Here is a 23,189-nt window from a genome sequence, read left to right on the forward strand (position 1 = left end):
CATGTTAGAGGTACATGCTGTCAGGTCTCTTCCTAGGTTACTGGTACCTTCTGTCAGTAGTTACCCCTTCAAAGCGACACAGAAACCAAAGTCTCAGAGTCCCTTTTGCCCTTCAATGCATAGAGGCTAAGATTTATAAGCACTACAGGTTATTGGAGCTATTTATGTGATGGAGGCTTGTAAAAAAAAGATTTTAAAGGTCTAGGCATCATTGTTAGATGCCAGTTAAAGAGATGGTTCTGAAGTCTTCTGATTCTCGAAGAATAAGACCACCGAAGAAACTCGTTTGGGGGGGGAGGGGGGGGCAGGGGGGGAAATCAAGAAAAAATAATTTGGGGAAAGAATGGAGTGGAAAAAAGAAATAAAAATAATTGCTCACTATACTATCTGCAGATCTGTCCTCTGCCCCTCACCCTGAGATTTATATAACTCAGTAACCAACTGTAATCCTTCTTACAGTCAACATCTTTGGTAAATATGCCATGAGGTTTACAGGTGCAAAATTGACAGCTCAAACTCATCTAAGAGGAGAGATCTTGCTGAATCACTGGAGTTAGGAGCCTGACTTGTAAAAAAGCAAACACCTTTGTCAAGCAAGAGATATCATTCATAGTTGACATCTACATTACAAAGGCCTCTGGAATGGCTGACATCCATCCACAGCCAGAACAAACTCTGAGCCAGGTTTTCCCTAGTTTCAAGGAGGTTTAATGAAGTGCATAAACTGAAACCTAAATCCTTCTCACATCATTCTTTGCTTTCTTCAATCTCAGTACAAGTTAACTCACAAAACAAATGAGGACTCAGCTTCACTGAAGGTTGATTAACTTCTAGTTTGAACATGAAGTATTGTTAAAGAAATTCAACAAAATCTCTACTTCTACATAGAAGAGTTCTCATATACCAAGAAAGAAACCCACATCAGATAAAAGGTCAAATTCTCATTGCTATGCTTTCTGAGAACAGCAGCTTTTGTTTTCAAGTAGTTAATATCTCAAATACCTGCTGGAGCCTAAGCATTCCTTTATTTATTTTTTAATATTTACCAGATCCTTTGCATATAGATATCCTAAACCAATCAAATATTTAGGGTGTTGACTTTGCAATGCTCTACCAAATCTGAAGCTACAAACAACCACTAAAAGACAAGGACAGGACACTCCTTTCTTTCAGTGAAACATGGGGTCCCCCATGACTCAATTCTCATCTGAAGTGCATGAATACTCCCTAATCATTGTCATGTCACAGTTGGCTATAATAAATTACAGCATTTTTTCTTCCCAAAGTATTTCCTTGCAGTCCAAACTCAGTGAACATGGACCTAATCCCACCCAGCTTGCTTCTGCTCTTCTCTCACCATCTAATCCCAGCTTTTAGAACACTATTCAGACTGCCTAGCTACAACCTTTCCAAAGGATCAGCACTTCCCAAGGGCCACAGCTTTCCATTTGATGCTCACAGTGTTTCCATTCAGATCTGGACAACACCCTCAGTCACCAAACAGAACAGACTGGAGAAAAAACTGCTCCAGCCAGATCCACTACCTCACACACACAGAGAAAAAAATCCCATCCCAAACTACAGCTTCTGTCCCTACTCCTACTTACCTCCTACTCCTTTGCCCTACCTATGCCCACACAAACTGAACAACAAGCTTCTCACAGGACTTATTCAAGGGAAATCTTTACTTGGAAGGAACAAAACAATCAAGAACCTAACTCCTTCTGAAATTCTGAAATGCTTTGACTGGATTCTTTGCTGCCACAGATAACCCGGAGAGGTGTAGTCTCCCTCAGTGGAGATATTTCAGAACATTCTGAACATAACTGTGCCATGTGCTCTGGGATGACCCTCCTTGAGCAGAGAGTTGGGACAAATGATTCATTTTGTGATACAATGGAACCTGCTGAAGCAGGTAATAGAGCAGGTGTAGAGCAGAAAATTCTTTGTGGAAAGGAAATGCTGACATGTAGCAGGATTTAAACATCTTTAAACAGGCTCAGTGTGTACAATGAAAGCATAAAAGGCTGCTACAGCCCAAGTGAATATGCAAGTCCTGCTGACAGTCACAATTTGCCCTGCAACACGTTCAGAACGCAGCAGCTGCTCCTTCACTACAGCACTGCTGACAAACACACGACTGATTACTGCTGCTCAAAAAAGTAGAAAGCATCTCTTTATCACTACTCCCCAAGAAAATCCCCCAAACTAACTAAAGAACATACAATAATGATCATATGGCAAACTGCTTACAACCAGAAACAATGGACAAAACTATTCTTCCACTTGTAACTTTAAAATTCCCTTTTTTTTTTTTTTTTCACTATGCAATATCCATTCCACCAGGAATCCTGATTCATCAAGATACAGCACTTGAACTCTGTAGTCTCTGGGCTACTCCCCAGAGAAATAAAGAACTAAAATAAAGCACAATCTAATGGAGATGACAGTCTGGATTTTGTCTTAGCTATCAGAGGTTATGATTTCACACTATTTGGCTAGAAGATGTGTCTGTGAGTGGATTTTTGTCAGTATGCAGAACTTTTAGAACAAAGGTGTTCCACATCCAATTATTCTTTTTTAACAAATAATCTTAATTATTTTTAATTCTAGCTGCTTGAAGTAATGGTTACAGTAATAAGTATTGTTGTTGAAAGCCTTAGGGATGTTTATCAGAATCATTTGAAAATCTTTTCCTATAAATGAGCAAATATTGGCGATACTATAATTACAACAACAATTCCAGACATTAAAAATGAAACCATCTTGATTTACAGTTGAGTTGTATACCCAAATTACCACTATACTACACATTTAATGATGATCTTTGGAGCAAATCATTACATAAATTAATTCAATTAATAATCTTTCACTGACACAACAGACGCTTCCACTGAAGCAGCTAGGTTTAAACAATAAAAATAACTCAAGCACATGACAAATAAGAAATACAGCATTACAAAACGGCTTTAAACAAAGTTCAGAAGTTGGACTGTTCTCTGAAACCACAAATATTGCTTGCTGATTACATGCTGTTATTTCTTGAATGTTGAATGGCTTTTTAACCCATTAATAATGTCAGTTCCTGGACCAAGTCTTCCTCCTTTTATCAGCTGAAGAACTACATGCAGCATTTTATTTTGTATCACTGGCTGCCTTCTATATTCCAGGTACTTTTCACATAAGCTTTACCAATTTCTTACACATATTTGAAGACTTCCATTAGGTAATCTTTGATATTAAAATGAAAATCTTTCCTCTTCCTTGAAGATGTGCTGAATCAAATCCCTGGACAGACATGGAGTGCTTACCTGTGCTCTGTTCAAACAGAACAAAAATGAGCTACTTGGCTCAGAAAGTTGATGGGTAAGTAATACAGTCACTGCAGAAGAATGAAGCTGAATCCAAATTTAAAAGAAAGATCTGTTGGTTCACAGACACCAGAGTCTAAAGAGTTTTAGCTGCCACAATTCTGGGTATTTAAAGAAATTTCTAACATGCTTGATTGTCACTACAAGTTGCTAATTTTTGTCCCACAGGAGTTGAACTGAACTAAGCATATGTGCGTGTCATCTTCAAGCCAAAGAATTTGATCATCACTAATTTAAACTGGAGGAGGATAAAGCAGCAAATGAGTAATGACTTAAATTAAAATGACAGTTCCTTGATCATCAATAATCAGAGGAAAAGAAGCTTAAGGGCAAAAACATACCCAAAAAGAAATACAATTTAATATCCCACTTGAGTTATGAAATGAAGCTATTTAAGTTATTAAACAAGCATTTCATTCCTTTGTTTCACACAAATTCTTGTGTTCATATTTAAACAAGCTTTGAATTTTCAACAGAAACACTTCAGCAATTCATTCACTTGTGTCCTCTCCTGCTTTAGAGTGGCTCCAATGAGTTTTGGCATAAACCCAGTGCTGTTACCTGCGGAGGTGGAGAAAGGCTGTGTAGCACTGCTTACGGAACTCCTGGTACTGCTCACTCTGGGTGCCTCCCATGCCTTCCACCATCTCCTTGTTCAGCTTCATCGGCGGAGGAAGGGGCTTGGGGTCCCGGCCCAAAATATAACCAAAGTCAATGTGAAACAGTTTTCCTGTAGAAGAAGGAAAGGCAAACACAGCACATAATGGTTTTGCAACATTTTCTTGGTGCAAAACTTAGAAAAACAGAATTATTAAGAAGATAGTAAGCAGTTTCCAGGAAGTCTTCTGTAAAGTTTATAACACTGTATTTTTTATCTTCAGCTGTTAACTGGAAATGATGGCTTTAAAGAAGTAAAGCTGACAAGATCAGTTTTCCTGCTTTTTTTTTTTTTTTTAATTATTTTTAAACATGTGAAGTATCTTCATAAAGACTGAACCAATACTGAAACTGGTCAGTTTTTTTAAAAATTATTTTTAAACATGTGAAGTATCTTCATAAAGACTGAACCAATACTGAAACTGGTCAGTAGATATTAAATGCACAGTTTGAATAATAGATACTACTAACTCTTTGCACCTTCTTTATAATTTGTTAGCAAATTTAAATATTAATACTTGATGTGCATTTCTTACTTAATTGCTGTGGCATGAAATATGATAAATGTAACATACAACTAATGTAACAAAGAAAAAGTAAAACTCATAATCATTATAAACAACCTTTTAAAGCCAGTGAACACCAAAGAAGACTTAAATGATGTTTCAAAAGTCTTTTGAGTAGTTCAAGTAGGGTCAAAAATTATCAATGGTTTTGAAACGGGTTGAAGAAACATTGCTACAACCTCGAATTTGAAACTGGATTTCAAATCCACCAAAAAGTTTGTCATACCCTGCCAAACTGTCATGCTATACTAAAATGAATTGCATCACTTGAGCTGAGAAGGGAAAGGTAGTGATCAACTGACTGCATTTAGAATATTTCTGCCACATTAACTCAACAACAACTTGTATATGCCTCCTCTCTTTAAATGCACAAGACAATTGCCCTTCCTATCAAGAGCCTGTCATGCTGCTCACCAAAATGCTCACACATTAACTGGTGAGAATTCAGTGTTCCCTTCCAATATCACTGAACTATGCATTAGATGTTACTGGTGGCGAAATGAACAACTGAACTTCCCTTGGTAAACTTCAGTTTACCAGCAACTTCAAAAAAACTAAAATATTTAGATGAACTGAGGAATAAATATTTTACAAAGACAAAAAAAAGTTATGTTAATAGAAATAAAAGTAAAGCAATTCATAATTCTTAGATAGCCTTTTTTTTCTTCTTTTTTAGGAATAATCTCGACTCAGTTAAATACTAAAAAGCTAAAAAAAAAAAGTCTTTGAATGTGTTCTGCAATGTATTTTCAGTTTGGAATGTGTACTTTAAGCAATGACTTGAGCCATAACACAACTACATTACAAAAAGATAGTGAGATTGCAGATATGCATACAGATACAAGACAGAAGATCTTTTAAACAGGAAGGAAGAAAATTATTAGCATGATTGTTATCTAGACACAGACAACACAGAAGATAGAGTCTTGTTTCAGAATTATGAAACTGATCAGCATTACAGACAGGGGTGCATTTGCTATGGGTATTTTAACCTGCAGCATGTATATTCATTTTAAGATTTCATAAGGCTAGGTTCTTGGTGCTCTTAGAAAAAAAATGAAGTAGTCATAGTTTTCAGTTAATCACCCATCTTTGACTGTTTCATTGAATAATAATGTATCAATTGAAAAGGTTTTTGGAGACCTGTCATAAGGATTCTTCTTCAATCCAAGAAAAAAATTCCATGACAGTCCAATTTCAAAGAGAGATCACAAGGATCTTGAACAAGAGGCAAAATATTTGCTGACTGATAAATGCTACAACCATTACAATTTGCATAACTAATTGTACTATAAAAAAAGCCTTCTTTCAATACATTATTTCTGGGCTAGCACAGGAGATTCTTTTAGATCTCAATTTTGTACACCAGATTTTTGAAATAACCACATACAGAACTCTTCCATCATTAAGCCAGAAAACATATTTAACGAAGTTTTGAGGACCTTCTTTCTGTTCACTTATTCAAACCAGTCACCTTGAAGAGTCAAGAGACAACATTTTGAATAAAACAGTAACTCTGGTAGCAGTAAATACTGTTTTTCAGTTTGCTCTGGAGATAAGGAATGAAAGATGATAATTAATAATTTACATTGGTAACAAGGAGGTCTAAAACATTCAAAAATATTTCAATAATTGAGCGATAGACACCTGGAAAGTGAGATGAGTCCATCCTGCATTAACATTATATGCTTCCTAGCTGTACTTCAAGATTCAGCTGGACTTTAGGCTGACTTAAAATATACGCACAAGCTCACATTAAAATAAATATTTTTAAAACCTTTAAAACCTGTTTACTAAACATAGATTTGGATACTTTTAATTCAGCTTCTGAAAGATTAAACCAGCACATCATGCTACAGAACATGAACAAAAGGATGTCCTTTAGCGCCTGCACAAAGTTGCTACACCGGGAGCAGCCCGAGGGAGCACTCAAGGTCTAGATTTCTACAGTAGATTTCTACTCGTATTACCCTCCAGGACTTAACAACTGAACACGTGAGGAACAAGCCTGCTTTGGACAAATTAAATTGTCTACATATATTTAATACTGAAAATAGGTGACATTTATATTCTTATTTATGTAAACAAATAATAAATTTATTAAGTTAATAAACTCAATGATTTCCAGTCTTTTAATACTAAGATAAAAAGGCTGTAAGTATTCTCAAGAGATCATCCCAAGTGCCATTTGTATCAGGGTGTTAAACTGAATATTCCACTTTCATTATATTAATGAATGCGACAATTTTCACACAGCATAACTCCAACTGCAAGAACAAAGGGACCTCTGGAGGACATCTGGGCCAATTCCTGTTTGAGCACAGACACCCAGAGCCAGGTGCTTAGCCAGGGCCACATCTAGACAGTTTCTGAATATCCCCAGGGATGGTCTCTCTACAACCTGTTTCAGTCACTTCCCTGTAACAATTCATACTCATATAATGACATTTATATACAGTAATCACTTACCTCCCACTAATCCAGCCTTCATATAAACTTTGTGCAACACTACTTTTTCTAAAGGCTTTGAACTACCATGTTTTACATAGCAATTACATGTCCTTCCTTCCATATGCTGTGTAAGTCATAACACACACACACACACTTCTATCTCTTAGACCACTGCGTCTCACCATGATCCAACTTCTGATTTAAAGGGCTCCTAATCTTTAGACATGCCTGTAAATAACAGACAAAACTGGACCTCTAGTTTACTACATTTGCCAAATGAGCGCTAATTCATAAAGGTGAGGGTTTTTTTTGTTTGTTTCAGCCATGATTTAAACTAAAACCAAGAGTTACTTAAGACAACAGATGAAACAGGTGAATCCCATTTTTAAACCAATGCACTAGAAACCACCCTGCTCTACCCATTTATTTTACCGTAGAAAAAGCAAGACACAAGGCATTTACTGACCGAAATAACACAAGAAGTTTCCAGGAGTAAGCAGTATGCATATATAAAACCACTGAATTCAAAATCTGAAAGCGGATAGTGTTGTGTATTTTTGAGTTTTTAAAAAAATTATTATTTTTCAATTATTTTGTTCTATGAGTTTGACTCCTTTTTTCCACTCAACACTTGTTTTTCACATGGAATAAAGAGGGCAGGCCACTGGAGACTTCAAGGATATGGCATGGCATCAGAGATTTCAAAGTCCATCTGACTTTCCTCCAGCCTTGAAGCTGATCTTTGATTAAGTGAAGCATTGACCTGTAGAGAATAAAAATTGATACCTGGTGCTTGCAATAGCCAGTAATACCTGGCTGCAGCTGGAGAGGGTAGTCTGTCCATCACTTTCACTGCTAATACTTAGATTTTAATACAGGAGGAAGTTTGTACAGAGCAGCACAGAAATTGTTTCATTTTACTAGGAAAAAACACTGGAAACCAGACAGAACTCTGAAAACCTTAAAAAAATGCAGAGGGCAGAGCAAATTAGATGTAATTACTGAAATAAAGTAAGTCTGATGGCAATTGTCTCTTACAGTAAAAAAGCAAATTATTTCAAACTACTTTGTTCACATTGTTGGGGAAGAACAAAAAACCAACCAATCAAAACAGCCTAAAATTTCATTATTTCTTCGTAGCCCTCAAGCAACACTATTATTTTAACTTGGCCCATACAAAAAAATGTACAATTTAGTGATTATTTTAACTGAACTCCTATTCTACATTTGAAGCAACAGGATAAAACCTCCTCTAATGAATATGACTGGATGGATGGGGTGTTTTTCCTGGCTTTCCCATCAAATTTTGAGGTTACTGTCAAAATTTCTCTTTTGCTAACAGACCATTGCCATGATGAAAGATCGGAATGCTTAATTTACTGTAATCATTTTCATCAGCAGCATCTTGCAACTTCTCCGAGACTACACACCAATGAAAGTAATGTGAATTTTTAAGAACTTATTCAGGATACAAGTTTTAAAGTCAGTATGAAGCAACAGTTGGAGGTGAAATTTAACATTGTCACCCATTTAACTGGTAAGAGCCCAGCTTGTTTTAAGTATTATAACTCACTCCCTCCCCTAAGCTGTCCATTCTCAAAATACATTATATTCAGGCATACTGTGAGAATAAAATAGGTCTAATACTTATAACTAGATGACAAAATACCTAGAAGAGAAAATATTTTAGCAGATCAAAAGCTAAATTATTATGTTCTTTTTGCAGTAAGTACCACAGAAAATTAAATTCCAGAGAGAAATCTAAAGGACTAAAATATGCCTTAGTTTTTTGGGTTTTTTTTAAATAAGGATGTCCCTCTATCAAGACCAGTAACATTAAAAAATACATTTTAAAATTGTATTTTACATACTGTTGTATTTTGTAAATGTATTTAACTATGTACTTCTCTAAGTACTGATACAGAGTGAATGTTTGAATCCTGCAGGTGTTCAATTTCTACCATCTCAGACCTACTCTGGGATAGATCTTTTTGACTGAAAAACACAAGAATTACAAACACACAGTGTCATTTAATATATGAATCTGTTCAGGTGTTTGCTGTCTTTCCTGACAACCTTTTCTGACCAAGACTGAAGAATAAATGTGGTGTCAGCTGGTGACCACAGTTCTACATCTAGGAATTAAACAAGAAGACAGCCCAGTTCCTTCATCTATTTACACGTGATGCAAAAGTAAATGTGATTTTCAAGTTCTGAGCATCCAGTCTTTGACCCGCTCTTAGATATTAATAACATAATTTTATCCACATAGCAATTTTCCCTCCTGCTACAGAGCAATTTCAATGTATGGGTCAGGTCAGAGCCACTGTACTTTGGGCACTCATACTGGGAGCTTGCATTTTCATGCAGGTGACCAGAGGTTACTGAAAGATAGGCTGGCCTTCACAAGGGTGAGAGTAAGTTGGTCAGACACATACATAAGCAGTGCTACCAAAAAAGTAATTTGAATGTCTAGGATATCCTACAGTATCTACACCTAGTGTGGACATTTGTGAAACCTCTGCGTGTCTATAAAGCAAGTTGAAATTACTAAGATACTTCTAATGGGACAGGAGACTTCACTTGTCTATGAAAGCTGAAATACCTTCTAACTCTCCTTATGACTCTACTGACTGCCTCGCAAATATGAAGACATCTGTATCTGGATATTTTATTAGTACCTAGATCAAATCAGAGTGTAAGAACTGCAGAACAAAGTGTTCTCAGGGGAAGGCATGGCATAATTGCAATATACTAGCCTAGTTCATATTCCATGGAAGTTAACTTGAGCGTGTTACACCTCGTATATCACAATCCAGCTTCACAACCACCCAGATCTTCCTTCCAAGGCAACAAAAGGAGTGTTAGCTGCTAAATCAGATGCCAGTTTCAATATATAAATCAGTCTATAATCCTAAAAGGAGGCACTGATGTTGCCTAAACCTGGGTATACAGCTGAAAAAGTGTCTTGTTATCTACAAATCCCAGTAATATTTAGAAACAAGATGTTAAAACGGAGCAATTGAAAATGCATTTTGTCTCCATGAGAAGCAAAAAGTTCAAAGTCTTCAGAGAAAATAAATATCCCCTCATGCAGCAGTATTGAGTATATAACGGGACTTTTGGGTTATCAGCCAAGATACATTTATGAATCTGATGCAAGTCTTTTTGTAATTTTAAACATTACTGACAGATAAGGATGTTTTGACTGAAGGTTCCCCTCATCCCCTTCAAAACACACTTCTACAGCTGTCCTTGAAGTATAATGATACAGCACTTAAAAACCTGAACATCCAGATGTCTTGTTCAAGACTACTGCTGCAAAAAAGCAACTCTATTTTTAGAACTATAGGCATGAAAGAGTCATGAAAGACAACAGCAATTATTTCATTAGATAACTGACATCTCATGCAAAAAGCACTTCTAATGTGTAGAAAACAATGTTTTTATAGACTTCTGTATCTCGTGCTTAATAATTAAATTATACAGTATCTATTATAAGCATAGACATCTGTATGGTGCAAGATGATGCACCAATTCTATTGGAAGGAGTCTTACAGATGTGGCTACTTTCACCAAACTGAAAAGTTGAGCCAAAAAAAAGGTAGTGATATAGAAGAAGTATGTGAACCACAGCTGGTACCCAGCATTCTTTACCCTACTGAAACCTTCAATTCATTAAATATATATCATCAAGAAAGGACGCACATAGAATCATATGATTTTGAAGGCAGTACTTGGAGCATGCATTGTTCAAGAGAATGAAATCAGCCTTTTCCAACTTAAGGGATTCCCAGCAGCAAAAAAGAAGGTCTTGGTAGCAATTCTTTGATGTACTTGGAAATGTGGAACGTAAGGATTTCTCTTGCCAGCTCAAAAAAGCTCTCAGTTTGTGGCAGACCGTGGGTTTTCAGACTTGCAATGTACAATGGATGTGCACTGCCCTCTGCTGTACTCACTAGATTCTTCCAGTTAAACCACTGTGCTGTACTTCTTAACACAGACAGGTAAGATGCACCTTACCCCAGACCAAAACACTGAACTATCACTACTCTCTGCATGCAAGCAGAGCCTGCTATGGGAGGATTTATATCCACCACCACAGATAAATGAGAGACCTCTCAAGACAGATCTTTAAATGACTGTATATTTTCAAACAGATAAGGTAAAACACATTTGCTTTAGTTGCTTGTCCATGAGCTTAGAGCAAGACCTTTTACCCTAATCAAGGCCAATTGTCAATTTTCTGCTCTTTCAGGTAGACCACAATGGTTAAATACAGTATATGCTTCAGCCTTACCTGCAACTAACAAGCTTTCCACGTGGAAGGGTCTCTTTTTCCAAATAACATTTTTTATTTAAAATGTTTCTCATTCAATAAACATTTCACTTCATAATAAACACTTAACCATAACTCTTAATTCTCCACCACTATGTAATGAAGGTATTCAAGCAATGAGAACTCCTAGGGAAGCTGTAGTTTGAAAGTAAGCAAGCAAGTAAAAATTAGCAAAAACGAAATTCAAAAAGACATTCCTCTATAAGAAATGTTATTTGTCAAAACTTTGTGAAGCTCATGCAGCTACACAAACTCATTTTCAATGACAACTGAAATTCCCTCTATCCCAAAGCAGTGATTATAATAGTTGAAAGTAGTTTTATTTTCAAATCTTTCATTTCATCTAGTTAAGAAATCATCTTCTTATTACACACTGGAGCAAATATTACCTAAATGAGACAATATAACTTACACTGTAAAATATAATCTAGTCTGCAATACTCAGTGGGTTACATTCACAAGGAAAATGCAACAAAAAAGTACCAACACATAAGAAATTAAAAAACTGTTGCTATAAAATTATACTGCTAAAAAGAATTACCTGTTTTTGTTAGCAACAGATTATCCAGATGTCTATCTCCAACTCCAAGGATGTAAGTAATCACACAATAACCAGCTGTAACAAGTAAATTGTAAACATCAGTACTTTTCCTAGAGAGCAACAAGTTCCACACAATTAACAACAGCATATTGCATTATCTTAGTGCTAGTTCACTAGCAATAAATATACCACAGAGACTTGGGGCAGGAGTGATGCTGGTGAAAAAAAAATCAAGATTATCAGCACTATGAAGTACATCTGAAGTACTAAAACTCTGGAACTTATTTACTACTGTCCAGATTTTAATTTCTCACTATACAATTACATGCCTAACATTAAAAGACTAAATTAGTTCAATATTGGGATAAAAATACTTTAAAAGAAGCTGAAATATTTTGAGTAAAGTGAACGTATACATTTTGAAGTGAAGCTACTTTAAGGCCACACTAAACAAGTATTAGGCATTGATATAAGCCTAGATATCCATGTCTGCAGCATTCACAAGATCATCAGTGATAAAGAGCAAACTGTTTTAATTGCTGCTTTCACCCACTAACTAGAAGAATTTGAAGCACTAAACAAGTTGAAGCAAGACTGCACCATCAGAAGGGGAAGGGCAAAGGAGAAGAGAGTGTGGAGTCACACCTGAATACTCTTTTAGTTTTTTTTCTTCTTTTGTTAGAATGAAGGGATTTTTTAATTTTATGGACAGCAAATGTGATATTTTAACATGGTCATCAGTTTACTGAATGTGAACTACACTACCACTTTTTCTTTTCATACAAACACAGCCACGGTCCCCAAAATGCCTTATGTTTTCAAAACCAATTACAATTTTGGTACAGATGATTTATCATTATATAAATGCTTTACATATCCCTGCATTATGAAGACCCCAACTCCCAATACAGAGAGGACAGAGACAAATTATTACTGGAAAGCAAAGTGTATTTAACTCACATTCTCCTTTAAGAACCACCAAGAGCAGACTTGTGTGTGACATGCCAGGCTTAAAATGACTCTTTTCACTGCATTTCTGACAGCAAGTACATGCTCGGTGCCCTGTTTGCAGCCACCTAAACTGAAATACCTTAATACCTCATACACCACACCCTGCAGACTTCCCCTAAGAAGTTGCCAGCCGTTAGACTGTAACTCACCACAGCTCTTAACATATGTGTCCATCACCTCTGCGCTGATTCCATGAGGGCCAGTCTCACTAGGGGCATGTTTTCTGAAGAAGTTCTGGAGAGAATGCCATAAAGATATTTAGTTATTCCACATGATACGAAACTGGGTCTTTAGGAAAAAAAAAATTAAATCAAGACCACACATGGTCATTATTACAATCTGTTAAACTAACAACCACCTCAAAAACACCTTGTAAGATCTAATTTAATATCCCTTTATTTATATTTTGTCTCAATCAACATAATCTTATACTCAACATGCAAACTGAAAAGCAGTTTCCTTTATTAAATGTTTCAGAAAATTAACAGTGCACTCAAAAGTCAGTAATTAGTAACTATGAGTGACAATACTTCAAATGTTTAGGTCATACCAACAAAAACTAAAACAGGATTAACAGTCCTGCTTTATTTCGTAACTACATATGGAAAGCATGCTCTTACAGAGTTTATTATCTTTATACGTCTCCTTTCCTCGGGGAAACCAACTGCTGCTATTGAGTTTAAAAAGAAAATAAGCCTAAGTCATCAAATGGAAAATTCTAATTTCCTGTAAAGTGTGGACAGGGCTAAACAACCCTCTCAGCAGCCAGAAGAAAACTCCTAGTCCTCTTGAGTAAGAGAAAATTCAGTTATATCCAAGCCTAAGCAAAGTTTCCTCCACTAAGCACAATCTAAGGAAGCACTGTGTGCGGCAGTCCTCTGGATGGCATGTAAGCTACTAAAATCATAATGAAAAACTAAGACCCTTATGTAAATGAACTTCTAGAACATGCAATTTTAAGGCTGTTGAAAGAAGGTAAGTAACCCTGAAACACCTAAACACCTTTTCTGCAGATCTGCATTTCACCAGCCAGCACTGGTTTACTGGCTTTGAATCTTTTCAGCAGTTAATGGAAAAGTCCTCATCTTTACTAGAACAACTGTGAAGTCCAAAATGAACATTTCCAAAAAGATTAAACCAAACTTCTACAACACCTAAAAGTGTTCAATTACTTTTCATTTCCTGAGCCTACGATGCCCAGCTACTTTATCCTGCTTCAGCACAGGAAAACTCACTCTTTTGGTACACTGTCTATTTAGTTCAATAATTTTTCACAGGAATAATTTCTCCTTATGTCTGCATAAAAACTGAAACAATAGGGCACCTATTTCCATTCATAATATGATGTTGTAAGTAATTGAAAAATAACAGTTTCACAGGCATTTCTAAACATATTATTTTATAAAATCATGTAATGGACTAAAATTATGAATAGCACACTTCCAAGATTTCAAAGAAAGAAAGCACTTTATAATCTGTAAAGTTATGACTGTGCAGATGTACCTTATCATAACCTCTATGGAATGCTAAAAAAACCCCAATTTATGTAACTTGATGCTGGTCACTGATTAGTGACAAACATTTTTTATATTTGTTTAACTACCTGATAAACTTATTCGTCAAGCAAATTATTATGAAAAACGATAAACAACTTAAATCTTTGTATTTTTAACATATGTAGTTTATAGGAGCTGAGAGCTAGATTGACAGGACTCACAGTTACTGATCTACAAAAAATGCAAACTTCAGTATCATCCACAAAAAAAGGAAAAAAACTACCCAAATCCAAATAAATATGCTCTATTTTCATTAAAAAACCTATTAGCTACTCACCTCACATAGCAATTTGGTATGTTTTAATCCAGCTATATTTATCTCAACCAGCTGAGCTCTGCGACCTAGCTTGTGTGCCGTGCTTGAAACCAGTATGAGTTTTGTGTGCCACTATTTAGTTGTGTGTCCCCCAGTCAAATCCATGAGAATTAAGAAAATCTGCTAACAAAACCAAGTTAAAGCACCTGCACATCCACTATTGAGGGGAAACAGGTTTCAGAAATTATATGAACAAATTATTTAGTTGTTTCATTAAAAAAAGAAAAGAACTAATCAAAATGTACTTTGACAAGCTCAAATGAACGAAAGACTCTCTGAACAAAACATGCAGCAAACTTGGGATTTCAATATAATAACTAAACTCCACTGTAACTTATTTAAATAGCATTACTTTTAAAACATGAGCTACTACAGTGGTCATTGATGTATACCTTTTTAAACACCTGCTGTAATAACCTCAAATGTTTCCAGATGTAATTTGTCTTCTAACAGATCAAAAAATCAGCTGAGAGACTAAGAGATTTTGCACAAGATGTAAGCCTTCAGCTTATACTGTTTGATCAGAAGACAATTTAGAGCTCTCCCATCACGTACCTGTATAGTTTCCTCAGTAGCAAGAACTTCTGCAACTGGTACTGATGGAATAAACTGCATGAAGCCTATGAAGAACACAGACAAAAGATAAAATCTCCAACATATGGAACTTTCAAGCTACTCTGTAATACATGTTTATGAATGGACAGAACTAATACACAGTCATGCTACTGCTTCTCATAGGAAAACCACTTTTTTTGTCCCATTTTCTAATCTCCTGCCTTCAATACTTTGAAAACAACTTGTCATTATCTCCAAGTTGACTTGCAAAAGGTGTGTTTTTACAGGTTTTCAAGATGAAAGAAAGTATGTTGATGGCTTCCTGAATATTTATCCAGAATGAATCTAAAAGTAGCCAAGTCTGATTTTTTGTTTTTCTTCTCCATTTCATGCAAAGATCTCTAAACATGAGTCTTAAGTTATTTATTCATAATCACACTGCAAGCCAGACCAAAGATTGGCAATGGCTTATTACCACACACTGCTGAATCCAGACCAGCCTTCTTTCATGAAGATATTTGAGTCACCTATGGAACAGTGTGGTGACTCAGATTGTTTACTTCCATGGTTTACACTCTAACAAGACTTTCTTACACACTAAAACTACAGGGAGCAGATTCTTCTCCATGCTGTATTTTAAGGAAAAAAACGTATTCATACCATGTTTTGTACTAGTTGCCAGCACTTTATAGGGTGTCAGCTTCAAATCCAGATTCTCTTTTCTTAACAGCTGGGAAAAACAATACACAAAAGCAAAGATGAATGCAACACCAAGGCAAATTCTACTACTATAAGTGTGTGTATTGGACATTGATCTTCACTGAAACTGATAATGAGTGAAAGCCTGTTAGGCAATTCCTTTTTTTTTTTTCTTAATCTACACAGGGTAATTGCATGTCTATATAGAAAAGAAAAAAGGCCACCTAGAGATCTGAGAACTCTGGAATTATTAGCAATATAAGATGCATTAACAGTGCTTAACAGTCTTGCTTTTGACATGGAAAATCAAGAAAACAAAGAGACAAGGATGTAGATTAATAATTCTCACCTTATCCATGAGTGAAATAATCTGAAGAATAAGCTGATCTTGACGTAGATCATCACCATGTTTAAAAATCACAGGATATTTGCCTCCATCTTCTGTCTTGAAGAATAACTGAGCAGGCATTAAGGCACTCTGGAAAAGGAAATACTCCACTAAGCTGGTTCAAAGCAGTGCTCATATTAACACAGTGCTACAATAGAGCTCAGAAATACAATCTTTGCATTGCATTTGCATTGCCTCAACAGTTTAAAGTGTACCACTTCCAATCACCAACAGAGCAACTGTATTTTAAAAAGAAAAATGCCACAATGCTTTCCTTCCTTTTTTATCAAGGATACATTCTATGTCCCTGCACACCACAGCACCAGAAGAGGAAAAAACTACTCTATTTTTTTCTGTGTGCATGTAATTCCAATCAAAATGGGGGCACAATACAAAAGGTCACAACAAAACAAATTTAAACCAATCAGATCAAAAAGCGACACAATTACAGGATAAGCAACAAAGAATTCCTAGGGGCAAGTCATCTTAAACAATTAATTGCTTCCTTTAACCTATTTAGCAAAAGCAAAAATACCTTTTTACATTATTGTTTGACAAAGCCGATTTAATTGTTTGCAATTTCTCTAAGTAAAATGGATCAAAGGGGATCAATTACCTACGTGAATGATATAACCTATTGCAACTGACCAAGCACTTCCCTCCACAGCAAACCAACCAAAAATAAGCGAGGTACAGAATTTAATCTTGAGCACTTTGATTAGATTTTCAAATTAATATCACAAAATTATTAAGTTCCACAAGTAAAGGTAAAATCATTCTTTACATAGTCTTACAAAAGCTAACGTGATGTCCAAGGGCACTAAAAATTAGTAATTCTTCCCTTTTTAAGTCTGTTTGTTTTTTATCTCATAGCCCAGAACGAGATATTAAATGGAAATATGTAAGCTATCAGAATTAGGAGAAGCAAAAAAATCTGATTTTGAAAAAAGTTACATCTCACATTTTTGGTTCTATATTTTTTGCATAGCCACAGAAGACCAAAATAAAAAAGTCTGCCTTGAGTTTGTCCTGAGGAACTTCAGCTATTACTATTGATAGGAAGCATTTAGCTGCTGTTCCAGCAATCTTTTTACCACAGTCTTTCCCCGACTCTTAAAACATACTCACACAAAATGATGGTTTGAGTAAAAGTTTGCTTTCCTGAGAAAATCTTTTCAATGTTGCCTCCAACCACAGGTGCAAGAGCATGCAACTGCAGAAACCTATGCTTCAAAGGAACTAACTTGATATAGGAAGAAGCAAGCTAAAACTGGTAGAAAACTATGCAAAAAGTATTCATCTCTGATTTTAAGAAAAATCAAATTACAACACAGTCAACAAGAAGTCTGATGAAACTACTGTGTATAATAAATCTAGGACCTGTTAGAGATGACAGATTTAACACTGGCTGTCACAGCAGCCTGCATGAATTTTTTAACTGGCAGACAAAGGCCTCCAGGACATAGGCCAGACTTGTACAGCAAATTTTTCTCATCCTAAAATTAGGTTGCAGTCACCCATAGGGATTGAATGCAAATTTATAAAATGGTCCAACACCACTGAGCACGGTAATAACTTAACATTGCAAGCATTAACTTACATTTCAAGCAGTAAAATAAACAAAATAAGCCCTTTCAACAGTACATTGGCTGTTTTATGGTCATAAGCAGTTGCTACAGTTTGGTTTAAGGAATTAACAACCATAGGCATATAGGATATGATGTCAGGCTGACTGCAACTGCATGAAATGGAACACAACAGTGCTTTCCATTCTCTATGAACTTAACCTTTATTAAGCAATGGAATAGACCCAGAGATCTAAATGAGACACACCACACCTGCCTTCATTTGCAAAATTCTGATCTTAAAGTGGTATTCCTGTTGAACACAGGAAAAAAAATCTGGCAAATTCTGAACTTCATAATTCTGTATCATTATTATAAAAGCTGCTTAAAGTTTAAAAATTTAAATTACAAAACAAAAGAAAATAAGGAGTTGTTTAACCACTTTAAGAGCATGATACAGTCACATTTTGCCTTGACTACATCTGTCCCTTTAAATCTTTCAACTGATGTTTCTAAGCTTAGGACTCACAAGACTTGTTTGTATTTCAGCTGTTCAGAAGCTCTCATTTACCTTGAAGAGTGTGGCTTTTTCAGGGATTATTCCTTTAATTTTCACCTGAGGTTCCAGAGGAAGTGGAATAAGTTCCATATCTGCTAAATTCATCTTTTCATTATCAGCTAAGAGTGCCTGAAGCCTCTCATTCTAAAAGAATGAAAATTTGTTTAAGAAAAAAACTTCATAAACATAAAACACATACTTATATAGATATATATAAGTCCATAAACAAAGGATGCATTACTAACAAATACTAAATGTATTCAATTCTTTATCCATACAAAGAATCAGGGTTTCACTCATTGTATCCAGGAAAATAAAATCTCTATCTGCAGTAATGTGAATAAAAAAGGAAGTATTTCATCTAGCGTTAGCATAGTCAAGCAATTTTCTAAGTTCTAGATATAACAGTCTTTCAAAAAACTAATTTTTAAATTGCCCACACAAAGCACAGGATGATTTGTTTTCTATACCAAAATTAAATGTTAGTTATGTTTCAGAAATTGATTCAAATCCAAGCCAGAAACTTTACATCCCTCAATGCCACCAAGAAATTCCCTACCACCAAGGAACGAAATGGCCAATAGTTTACACTGATCTGATTTCCAGACTAGGTCAGCATCCCTACATCTGTAGTTATAACAAACACAAAATTCATAAATTTTTTGAATTTACACTTGGTGTCCTACATAGTAAAAGTCGAACACATTGAAGTCTCTAGCCTTTTCCCTAGCTGAATATAACAGACACAGACACCAAGGAGGCCCACAACTGTGAGTAGTTCTAGCAGTTAATTGCTGCTAGCTAGCTTGCAATCTAAAAGCAAAAGCAAAGTGTTTCTTAGTTTTATAGAAATTTCCTAAAAGAATATACAACTGAACACTATCAATGCACAAGCAGGAAACAGAATCTTGCAAACTGAAAAATTCTCCTCTTCTTTTAGCCTTTGTTACTGATACACAGAACAAGTTGCCTCACTTTTTGTTCATATGGGCTTCATTTTTCCACATAAATATACCCTGTACATTTAAAGAAATCATCCATGTTTAAAAAATACTGGTATGGGTCAAAGGAAAAGGTTATCCACAAATAAAAATCACGCTGAGATTTCCACTTTCTTTCCCATATCCTGTCAGGTGCACTTAAAATATTTCAGCTAAGAAGGACAAAGCTTCTTAAAACTTGTAACAGAAAGCCTTTCCCTGAAGACCCAACAGAAAGCAAAGTTCTGGTAAACACGTAACTTAGAGAAGAACAGTTTTGCTGCTCTTGGAACAAATGAAACCTTGCTGCTAACTGATTTTCATTGTCTATCCTGGCATATCACTCACACAGAACAACCTGATACTCTCCTGTGTCCCCGCCAAAATTTTCAGTTATATAATCAATTATTTAATTATTTTCATATCTTTCTTTGGACAAACCACCCCACGAGTGTTCTCTTGAGGGGCTCTTCATTTTTTTCTATCTACAAACTTTGAACACCCTTTGGAACTTTGAACTATCAAAACCTTTCCAAAGTTTGTTCACAGTTAACCAAAATTATTACAGAAGGATGGACATCTGTTATAGATCTCAGTGCTAAGGAACTTAAATTAAAAGTTAACATTCCTACCCATCATCAAATTTAAGCCACAGACAGGTTTTCCAACCCTTTAGTTACCTTTTTCTTACGATTCCCACTTTCACGTTGCACTGCCTTCATCACATGAACCAACCGATCTACAAATGTCTGCTGGGCTGCCAGAAGCGAGCGCATAACTCTGACAGACTTATCACCCTAAGAGAATGAAAATAAACAGAATTAATTCCTTGTTCTATAATTATTTTGTCTAGAAATTGTTTCTTTGGTTTTAGACCTTTGGGCTTTTAAGAGGTTAAGTGAATAATGATCAATTACCCGTCAATTCAAAAGGTATTTTCTGTAAAACACAATCACAGTCACTGTAGCTGGCAATCAATTATCTGACCTAACAGTGCACTTCAATTTGCTTCAACAATTTCAGTGGTGAACAGCCATGCATGACAAACCAATTCACACAGCCAAAGTAAGCTACAGAGGACAGCTGTAAAATATTCTCATGAAGCACAAGAGTCAGATTCAAGAAACTCCCCCTAAAACTGGAAATAATATTAAGTGTGAGATACGTGAAAATGCAGAAAAATGCATATCTGATATACAGTAAAACTTCCAATTTACAGAAGTATTTTTGTCTGTTTTAGACTTTTTTCCCCGCAGCTCCAGCACCCTCTGCTGCCTACAAACAGAACAGCAAGTGCTGTTTCTGAGTTCCAGATCTCTCTCTCCACTTGCGCTTCAAGGACAAGAGTTTACAATAAATCAATCAATCAATCAATCACATTGATTACACAAGGCTTTTAGAAGGTTTTATACCCAGTGTAAGCCAGAGTATTTTAGAATCAGTATGTTACTAGCAGGAACAAACAAAAAAAGAGAAGAAAGTGTTCTTTTCCCTTTTGCAAGTTTCCGTCAGCTTATTACAAATTCGAAATTCTAGCAGAAGTGAAAGCTTTTGTAAAATTTTAATGCATGTGACACCTGCACCCTTTTGAGGAAGGACTATCCCAAACCATTGCAGACTTCCTTTCACAGAGGCATTACCTTCAGCAAAGCCTGACTGAATCTTCTCATCACGTTTAAGTACATTTCATGAGTCTTTGGGTCCCTCTGCTGAGTATCTTGGTCTTCACACTCCACTATTACGTACCTGCAGCATAAAAACAACCCAAGTTATGCCATACTCTTGGAGCTACATGACTGGAGTGAAACACAGCAGCCCTGTATTACAGACAAGGAACTAAAAATGAAGATGATCTTCGAGCTCTTTACCTCAATCAACAGCTGAACTCTTAAAACTGCATACTTCCCAATTCCATTTGGATCAGGAGAATCTATCAAAGTGTCTGTGGTGTTTCATTTACTCTGAAGTGTCATCACTCAAAAAGGACACACCTGAAGTTCAAATCATATGAACTCTCTGGCCAAGAAGTACAAGTGCACATGTTTTCCACTGTGATACCACCTGCTAGCTGATTTAATTACTGCAAACTTGCTATTCAAGAGCGCCTGCAATACAAGGGGAATCTCACCCTACCTGCTCCCTATTTTACCATTAGAAATGGTAGAACAAAAGGCATTGGTCCTAAAGCAGCTCAGCAGAATCTACATGTTAGAGTTTCCATTCCTAATTATGAATCAGATACAAAACTTAACAGCACAATCTGGAACACCTAAACTGAAAATCTATTTTGATTTTAAGCAGTTGCTTGGAATGCTTTTGTCTAAATTCCTCCTTGCAGCACTGACAAGCAAAAAGTAGCTGTTTATAGAAAGCTACATAATGTATCTTCTGTCTGTTGGTCAATGTATCTCCTAGTACTACCCAGCAAAAACATGCAATAAACAGATAATAAATTAAAACACATAATAAAGACTATTAAAAAAAGGAAGAAATTAGCATCTCATTGAACTTTCAAACACTGCATTTGGATTCAAAAGTGACTAATGCAAGACAGTCTCTTGGACATTACAGTCAGCAAAAACTACAACTTCCTTATGTACTTGTGCAGAATCTCTTTGTGACAGAATAACTGTGAGACAAGACTAGAGGTCTGTCATTGGCAGCTGATCAGATTTGAGCAGTCCTACATCCACTACATCCACTGTATCTTACATACACTATATCTTACATCCACTATAATAAGACACATATAACTTATTCCATGTGTACAACCCCAATGAAATCTGTAACTAAAGATTCCTTCTAGGTCCTTGCTGATGCAGCGTTATAGATTGTTCTCTCACAAATGTGTGTATAAAATTAGGTCCAAAGTCTGTGCACCTAAACTTGAAGGAAAAGGGGAAGTAATGAATTGAAACATGCAATTTTCATCTTCATTTGTTAAAAAGCCCTGAACAGTTTCTCAAAGCTATCTTGAAACAATGAGTAAGAGTAATGCTTCATGCTTGGGCAGGTGGATCGAGTGTCCAAAGAGGAGACAGAAAAAACACAGCACTGTCTTCTGAGCCACTGTTAAAGCACAGGATAGCTTTACAGTGACAAGTGACTGAGCAGAAGGTTCCATTTTCAAGGGGTTATTGTACTTTTTCCATTGATTATTTTAGCTGCATGCTGTGTCTGGATAGTTGAAACATACAATTGATCAGCAGCCATGAGGATTTATGGCTAAGTCAGCTCAAACAGTGGCTGCAACATTTGTATTTTGTCACTGAGAAATTGAGATGTCTGGAAAGAAAACAAAGAATAGATTGACTAAGGTTTTTGGCTTGGTGGACTTTTCTTATTTCTTTTGTTGATTTTTTTTTTAAGTCACAAGTCAAAAACTTCAGAGTTATGGACGTTTGAACTTTCTGTAGAATGTCTGAGATGCTGGAAATGTAAGAGAACGGTTTCTATCAACGTGATAGAAATAAGCTAAGCTACCAACACTTATCTTAATGAAAAATATTTTATTAGGTCAAGCACTTGGTTTCTACTCACACCAATTCAGCCTGCAATTATTTTAATCATTTATGTTTAATAGTAATTCTTAATGAAGCTGAACATTATCTTTGGTCACTGCAACAGAAGTAACT

The 23,189-nt window shown here is 35.8% G+C and overlaps 1 protein-coding gene across 1 annotated transcript in view; it reads right to left on the bottom strand.

Annotated features, from left to right (window-relative positions):
* The window catches only part of PIK3C3 (phosphatidylinositol 3-kinase catalytic subunit type 3), a 66,435-nt gene that overhangs the window by 17,922 nt on the left and 25,324 nt on the right, over nt 1–23,189 (bottom strand). Inside the window, exons 14-22 of the mRNA XM_033085534.2 lie at nt 21,195–21,300; nt 20,235–20,351; nt 18,587–18,718; nt 16,412–16,540; nt 16,024–16,093; nt 15,364–15,428; nt 13,086–13,170; nt 11,926–12,000; nt 3,933–4,101 (exon numbers count right to left, since the gene is read on the bottom strand). Of these exons, the coding sequence (XP_032941425.1) occupies nt 3,933–4,101; nt 11,926–12,000; nt 13,086–13,170; nt 15,364–15,428; nt 16,024–16,093; nt 16,412–16,540; nt 18,587–18,718; nt 20,235–20,351; nt 21,195–21,300 (948 nt within the window). The remainder of the gene's footprint in view (nt 1–3,932; nt 4,102–11,925; nt 12,001–13,085; nt 13,171–15,363; nt 15,429–16,023; nt 16,094–16,411; nt 16,541–18,586; nt 18,719–20,234; nt 20,352–21,194; nt 21,301–23,189) is intronic.

The sequence above is a fragment of the Catharus ustulatus genome, chromosome Z (assembly GCF_009819885.2).
Source record: "Catharus ustulatus isolate bCatUst1 chromosome Z, bCatUst1.pri.v2, whole genome shotgun sequence".
Lineage (NCBI taxonomy): Eukaryota > Metazoa > Chordata > Aves > Passeriformes > Turdidae > Catharus > Catharus ustulatus.